Source organism: Rhincodon typus, chromosome 22 (assembly GCF_021869965.1).
Source record: "Rhincodon typus isolate 14 chromosome 22, sRhiTyp1.1, whole genome shotgun sequence".
NCBI classification, from domain to species: Eukaryota; Metazoa; Chordata; class Chondrichthyes; order Orectolobiformes; family Rhincodontidae; genus Rhincodon; species Rhincodon typus.
Window position 1 is genome coordinate 2,586,917 of NC_063353.1, and position 8,493 is coordinate 2,595,409.

At 41.6% G+C, this 8,493-nt stretch overlaps 1 protein-coding gene across 1 annotated transcript in view; it reads left to right on the forward strand.

Moving 5' to 3' along the window:
• The window catches only part of LOC125485810 (cilia- and flagella-associated protein 100-like), a 33,657-nt gene extending 27,094 nt beyond the window's left edge, over nt 1–6,563 (forward strand). The window contains exons 9-11 of the mRNA XM_048610555.1: nt 1,016–1,115; nt 5,665–5,722; nt 6,402–6,563. Coding sequence (XP_048466512.1) covers nt 1,016–1,115; nt 5,665–5,722; nt 6,402–6,563 — 320 coding nt within the window. The remainder of the gene's footprint in view (nt 1–1,015; nt 1,116–5,664; nt 5,723–6,401) is intronic.
• The last annotated feature ends 1,930 nt before the right edge of the window (nt 6,564–8,493 follow it).

Sequence of the window (8,493 nt, forward strand, 5' to 3'; positions counted from 1 at the left end):
TTATTCCAAATGCTTTAACTTCGTTGTGTTGCCTCTGGTGATGTTAATTTCACGCAATTGAACATCGCTACAATTCTCTGATTCTTTCCAAACAATTAGCCTTTTACAAACAATTAGTGACTGTGTTCCAAGAGGCCCAGGTTCAAGTCCCACCTGATCCAGATATGTGTAATAACATCTCTGAACAGGTTTATTGGAAAACAGGTTAATTTACCTTTTAAATGATAAACTTTGTGGAAGTTATGATGATTCAGGAATCCCTGGCTTTCAGTTCAATGTCCCAGCCTGTGAGAGAGATAAAGGATGAAACCAAAGCCAGATTGTGTTCACTTTATATAGTCTATTAGCTTCTAATTTTTTTTTACAAAATATCTTGTTCTATGAACATAACGTGCTGTACTTCTGATGAAATGCATCTTCATCCGCTACATTTTGTGGATCATGGGAGAAAGTCAAGTTCTTGACACTTCTGCATAAAAACCTAAAGAACTGCGCATGCTGGAAATCAGAAACAAAAGCAAAAATTGCTGGAAAAGCTCAGCAAGTCTGGCAACATCTGTGGAGAGAATTCAGAGTTAACATTTTGTGTTCAGCGACCCTTCCTCGGAACTCCAGGTCACTCATAATTAATGATTAATTACAGAATTAAAGATAAAGCATAGAAGGAGGCCATTAGGCCATTGTGCCCGTGCTGGATCTTTGAAGAGCTATTAGAAGAACTTCGTGGTTCTTTTTCCACAGCCACAAAAACTTTTCCTTTCCTGTATGTATACAATTTCCTTTTCAAAGGGAATTCATAATATCTAATGATGTAGGAAAGTATTCCACAGTGCTTCATCAAGGTGTAAGGGACAAGTACTTTTACAGGCAATAATAATTAGTTCACAAGACCTGTGCAACAAGGCCACATTCAGTGCATTTGTAAATCAATGGTATGATGTGTACATAGCTCAGAAAAGGTGCAAAGTGCAACAAATCATTAATTTTTCATGTTATTCTGCTTGTCGCACTTCAGAACCGCCATCTCGTAAAGCAAGCACGCTAAAGAAGAAAGGGTTGCAGTTGACCCCAAAGCTCTCGGCAGTCTCGGTGGATAATTCCTGGATGGAGTTAAGGTAAGGGAACCCAACATAAAAGGAGAGCACCAGAAGACGTGGAATTGCTGGGGTTCCTGGTCAACCCCTGCCAGGGAGAGACTTTAAAACAGTACAACAATCCCTGGTGCATCACAGCAGCATTGGTAGGTGATTTTACACTGGCATTTAAATGGCTACAAGGACAGGTCAGAGGCCAGGAATCCTGCAGCAATAACTCACCTCCTGACTCCCACAGCCTGCCCATCATCTACAAGGCACAAGTCAGGAGTGTGATGGAATACTTCCCACTTGCCTGGATGTGTGCAGCTTCAACAACACTCAAGAAGCCTGACACCATCCAGGACCAAGCAGCCCATTTGATTGGCACTACATCCACGAGCATCTGCTCCCTCCCCTACTGATGCTCAGTAGCAGCAGTGTGTACTTACTATCTACAAGATGTATTACAGAAATTCACCAATAATGCTTTGACAGCAACTTCCAAACCCATGACCACTTCCATTTAGAAGGACAATGGGAACACCACCCCCTGCAAATTCCCCTCCAAGCCGTTCACTATCCTGACTTGGAAATATATTGCCGTTCCTTCCGTGTCACTAGGTCAAAATCCTGTAACTCCCTCCCTAAGGGCAATGCAGATCAACCCACAGCACATAGACTACAGTGGTGCAAGAAAGCAGCTCTCCACCTTCTCAAGGACAATTAGGAAGGTTGGACAATAAATACCGTCATTCCCTATTATTCCCGTATCCCACGAATGAATTTTAAAAAAATATAAGTTATGATAGGTAACCAAAAGCTTGGTTAAAGGTAAGCAGACGGATATAAATAGATTGGGTTAGTGGGTTCGCAAAATATGGGAAATGTGTGAAAATCTGAAATTGCTCACTTTGTCAGGAAGAATGAAAAGGTATAGTATTACCAAAAAGAAGAATAATTGCAGAATTCTGATGTGCAGAGGGAGCTAGGTTATTTATAGACTCCCTACAGTGTGAAAACAGGCCCCTTGGCCCAACAAGTCCACACTGACGCTCAGACCATCCCACCCAGACCCATCTCCCTAATCTACACATCCCTGAACACTATGGGCAATTTAGCATGGCCAATCCACCTAACCTGCACATTTTTGGATTGTGGGAGGAAACTGGAGTACCTGGAGGAAACCCACGCAGACACAGGGAGAATGTGCAAACTCCACACAGACAGTCACCCAAGGGTGGAATTGAACCTGGGTCCCTGGCGCTGTGAGGCATCAGTGCTAACCACTGAGCCACCGTGCCGCCCCTATCTAGTTATCTAGTGCTCGAGTTACAAATTCAGTGCACAGATATGGCACATAATCAAAAAGGCTAATGGAATGGTATCCTTTATTATGAGAGGAATTGAACCTAAAAGTAAGGACATTATATTTTAATTATATAGGAGGTTGATGAGTCAATATCTCGAACTGGCTAAAATGATCTAAAACCTGGAAAGCTGTGTGAATAACTAGAGAAGCTAAAAAACTTGGTGTTTTCTCAGAAGTGGCCAGACTGTGAACTGGGGAGTTTCTAGTTGGTCAGTTGTGAAGGAAGGAACTCTGGAAAGCTACATTATCAGGACTGTTGTGAGCCAAAGGAGAGAGGATTCAAGGATGTCTCTCTCTTGCTGTGATGACTGATTGTGTGAAACTGGAAGATGAAAGCTGTCATCAGCTAGGACTTCTGACCTATTTGTAAACAAAGTACTGTAGAACTGTGTAGCTACATAGTGCCATGTTTGGGTAAGGAGTGTTGGGTTACTTGTGGTCCTCTAAGAGGTATCTTTGTCATGAAATTTATCTTTTCATCAGTATGTTTAGTACTAAATTAAGTATCTTTTGCCTGCTAATTCATGTTTAGTTTATGCTGATTCTGATCTGTGTTAATGTAAGACTTAGATAAAGTTATATCCTGTTGACAGTTTCTCCTATGGGGTCATTTGATACATTTGGTTAGTTTGATTTATGGTTCTCCATGGGGATCGTCTCAGATTCTAAATACATTTGCAATGATTACCAGCCAAAAGGCCTTTTAAAAACTCTGTCTCTCAAATATTATATCCATCCCACTGCTGAAATGTGCACCAGTAATTTTGATTCAAAGACCAATAAATCTTTCTGTAGTGATTGTAACAAGGTCAGCCAGGTGGACCTCATAGAGTATGAGTTCCCTGATTGGGGCTGTTAATTGGTTCCAACCAGGGAGCCTGGCGGATAAGAACAGGAGTGTCAGACATCCTGTTCTCTCTGAGAGCTGGCTCCGAGGGAGCTGGATCAGTGTCAGGGACTCTCCACGTGTAAATAAAGGGTGACTTGATGACAAGATACCGGCCTCTGTGAAGTTATTTCACTTTCATTTCTGCTCAAGGCTTCCACTACCTGAAGTTAAATTTCTGTGAAGTTTTGATAACTAATGATAAACTCACTCTGGAGTTCAATATAACCAGGCTGTATTGCAGGATGTTGGATTTCTCCAATCATGGATTCATGAAATTATCAAGCTTGTTGTTTGACAAGTCAATCCCATCAGACCATAAGGCATATGAGCAGAAGAAGGCTATCTGCTCTCCTTTGCCATTCAACGAGACCATGGCTGATCTGATAATCCTCAACTCCTCTTTGTTGCCTTTCCCCATAATCCTTGATTCCTTTACTGATTAAAAAACTCTTGTTCTGCTGTGTCCTGTTTGCTGTTTTTTCCCTCTCTCATTGATCTCAGCCTTGAATATACTTAATGACCGAGTCACTATAGCCCTTTGCAGTAAAGAATTCCACTGATTCACTACCCTCTGAGAGAAGAAATTCCACCTCATCTCTGTGTTAAATGTATGGCCTTTCATCTGAGATAATGCCCTCCAGTCCTAGACTCTCCCACAAGGGGAAACAGCCTTTCTGCATGTACCTCTCATTCTCTAAAGAATACAGTCCCAATCTACTCAACCTCTCCCTATAAGAAGGTCCCTGCATTCCCAAGATCAGTCTAGTGAACCTTGTGAACGCAGTGAAAAGTGTGAAGTGATTCATTTTGGAAGGTCAAATTTGAATGCAGAATACAGGGTTAGTGGCAGGATTCTAGGCAGTGTGGAGGAACAGAGGGATCTTGGGGTCCATGTCAATGTATCCCTCAAAGTTGCTACCCAAATTGATAGGGTTGTAAAGAAGGCGTATGGTGTGTTGGCTTTCATTGGCAGGGGAATTGAGTTTAAGAGCCGCAAGCTCTATAAAACTCTGGTTAGACCACACTTGGAATATTGTGTTCAGTTCTGGTCACCTCATTATAGGAAAGATGTGGAAGCTTTAGAGAGGGTGCAGAGGAGATTTACCAGATTGCTGCCTGAACTGGAGGGCAGGTCTTATGAGGAAAGGTTGGGGGAGCTACGGCTTTTTTCATTGGAGCGAAGGAGGATGAGAAGTGACGTGATCGAGGTGTACAAGATGATGAGAGGCATAGATAGAATGGATAGTCAGAGACTTTTTCCCAGGGCAGAAATGACTATTACGAGGGGGCATAATTTTAAAGTGATTGGAGGAAGGTATAGAGGAGATGTCAGAGGTAGGTTCTTTACACAGAGAGTGGTGGGAATGTGGAATGTGCTGTCGGCAGTGGTAGTGGGGTCAGATACTTTAGAGACTTTTAAGTGACTCTTGGATAGGTACATGGAGGATAGTAAAATGTAGGGTATGCAGGGTAGATTGATCTTAGTAGGATAATAGGTTGGCACAACATCGTGGGCCGAAGGGCCTGTACTGTGCTGTACTGTTCTACGTTCTATGTTCCATGAACCTTCTCTAGACTGCCTCCAATGCTAGTATGTCTTTCTTTAGATTGTTCAAAACTGTGGGCTGATTAGTGTCTTGCACAGTTTTAGCAAAACCTAACTACTTTCATATTCCATTCTTTTTGAAATAGAGGGCAACTTTCCATTTCCCTTCCCAATTATCCACTAAACTCGGATGCTAGCTTTTAGTGATTTATGCGTGAATACTCCCACAACCCTCCGTGCTGCAGCTTTCTGCAGTCTTTCTCCATTTAAATGTTATTCAGCTCCTCTCTTCCTGTCAAAGTACATAACCTTACATTTCCCCACATTGTATTCCATCTGTCAAATTTTTACTCACTCGCTTAACCTGTCTATGTCCCTCTGCAGATTTAATGTCATTCTCACCACTTGTCTTTCAACCTATTTTTGCGTCATCTGCAAACTTAACTGTACTGCATTCACTTCTCTCTTCAGAGTCATTAATACATTTGTACATGATTATGGCATGAGCACTAATCCTTGTGACACTCCAGTCCACCCCACAGCTTGCCATTTCAAAATGCCCTCTGTATTCCAATTCTTTCTTCCATTAGTTAGACAATCACCTGCCCAACTAATGCACTACTTCCAACACCATGAGCCCTTAATGTCTAATGTGTGGTACAATATCCAATGCTCCCCAAGATGTTTGTGAAGTGCTCAGTGTCTTAACTTTTCTGTGCTTTAACATTCTTGACTTATTGTCTTTAATTTTTGTATTTAAGTACTTGAATTTGTTCCTGCTCAGGGCAGAATCTGATCTCGAAGAAAAGCCGATGGACGTCAAGCCTAATGTCAGCCCACTGGTATGTTGGAAATGATTGCAGCACAAATATCCTAAACTAAATGTTTGCTTTCCAAGTTTAGTAAAAGGCTAGATACTGTAAAGATCATCTGGAGTGGTGTGATAAGATTCCAGAGTATAAAGACATTTAAGGAAGATTCCTGTGTTAACTGTGTATAGTTCTATATCTGTCCACTAAAATAATCTGCAAGCTGTTGCTCACTGCACCTTAATTACACTTAGAACAATTTATCATCCTGGCGTATGTGAAGAAAATCAAGTATCAATAGAGAACCTGTAATGGTGACCTTTCATTTTTTTGAGGTTTATGGCAAGAAAATTATTGTCGTTCTCCTTATCAAAATGTTCAGTAATCACATTGGAAAGTATGCAATAGTCTAATGCATCAGCAAGTTTACATCACCTGTTTTTATTCTAAATCTTATTCTGACAGCACAGTGTCAATATATATAATACATTTCTGCAACAGATCTTTCTTTTAAATAAAATAAATGAGTAGATGTTTCTGAATAATACTTTTGTCACTTTTTATACTAGGGATATCCAATCGCAATCTTCAACTCTATGACAGGTTCCTCCGTACAATTAGTAACTGCTTTGGGTGATTTTCCCACTTTGGGGGTGCTTTGCTAAGGCAGTTGTTGTTATAATGAGATTTGACTTGCTTTTGTCCCTTTAAGGATCAGGAGCTGTATTTTAAGGACCCACAGGAAATCTTGGACATTTTCTTTAATTTGGAAGAGCAGATAGTTTCCCTTCTCCAATATTGTCGTGAAGTTGAGGACGACATCGACCGAGTTAATCAGAAAATGGCTGCAACACAGGAAGCTATGTACGTGTGACTTTTCAATATTTGTCTTGTAATCATTGTTACTAAAAAATATAATCCAAATGCTTGTGAAGAAAGAATTTGAAAATGAGGTGGGGGAGAGTGGGCAACATAGCATTGGCCCTTTCAGACTCGATGAAGGATTTGGGAGGAATTTACTTCTAGAGAATGGTGAGAAGGTGGAACTCTCTGCCACATGGAGTGGGTTCAAACTCACACATGAAATGTGAACACACAGTCCAGGTAGTAATTGCAGTGCAGTGCTGAGTGAATGCTACACTGTCAGAAGTGCCATCTTCCATTAAAGTGTTAAACCAAGCCCCGTCGGCCTTTTCTGATGGATGGAATAAGGATCACATAATTAAGAGGAGGGGAGCTTCCTAGTGTCCAGGCCAATGCTTGCTCTTTCATAACAATATAAACACAGATTATCTGGCCATTTATCTTATTGCTATTTGTGGGATCTTGCTATGCAATCTGTAACCTCCAGTGATGATGCTTGAACACAGTTACAGTTATAAAGAGGGAGTGAGAAAGGGATTTTCATTCTAGCCTGTGGATTATATTGCTGCCTCTGAGTTATGGAGCAAAATCTAGTGGCTAAAGACCATGCCCCAGCCAAGGTATTCAACAGAGCACTAACTCTGGCATCTACTGACACTAAGTTTCATCACACACACAGTGTGTTGGTGGTGATTTCCTCAGCTGTCCCTTGATTTGAGGATAACATCTGCTCAGGATCACAGGCTTCTGCTGTGCATTATTATGTGCCTGAACAGCTCCATTCAGAACGCATGGAATTTTGGGCATACATGACATTCCATGGAGCAGTGGGATCTGCAGAGCAGGATTTGCTTCCTTTTCTTTCCCTCTACAGCCATTGTGCCTCATCATTAAGGTGTTTTGTCTCAAAGTGTGATGCATCTTGATGGACATGTTGTTTTGAATGGCAACAATCGGTAGCGAACTCCTCCCAGTCATTAATGTCAATGCTGCTGTACATCAAGAAGAGCTTCAGACTTTGTAGCATTTTCTTAATCTCCCCTAGAATGCTGACCAGTCAAGAATTAAGAAATCAGGACCTGAAGGGGAAGATACTTGCCAGTCACTCAGATGTAGTGTCCAGTCCATCGAAGTTGATTTTGTAGGAGTGTTGCCTAAAAACATATGGGGTTCGCTTCAAGAAGGTACTTGTGTTTGTTCAACAGTACCCCTCACCCACACTGAAGCTGGAGGATGTGGCGGAGGCATTGCTGATGGGATTTCTCCAGCGCTCTATATGTCACTGATACATGGTCCAGGTATAGCTGGAACTGCTCTGCGCTCTAGGACTTCAGTTGACTTCCAGAGGTCTTTGTTGTCAAACACTCGCTGCTGTAGTTTGTAGGAGGATGAGCTGCTGCAGCTGATCCATGTTGGATTTAATTGACAACGGTGGCCTTCTGAGAGAGGTGGCTGCCAAGGTTTGGGACATACTCAATATATTCCAGACTCTCCTTTAACCAATGTAACTGGGGTATGTAAAAACCGAAAGAAGAGCCAGACCTGCTGAGCTGTTCCAGCAACTTTGTTTTTGTAACTGGAGTATGTGGCTGACCAGATCTGGGATGATATGAACTTTGTTTTGACAACATTCAAGGATCAGCCAAGTCTCGTGTTTGCAGAGTGAAAGAGATCAGGAGTGGATGAAAATCTGGTGCAAAAAGGGAAAAACACTGTAATGGTGCAGTGATAATGTCATTGGATTCGCAATCCAAGCCTTCCTGCCCTGACAACTGTTCTGGGAACATGGGTTCAAATCCCACCATGACTGATGGTGAAATTGAATTCAATAAAATTTGGAACAACCACATAACCATTGATTATTATTGTAAAATACTCTTTATGGAAGGAAATCTGCTGTCCGTACCTGGTTGGGCCTACATATAACTTCAGTTCCACAG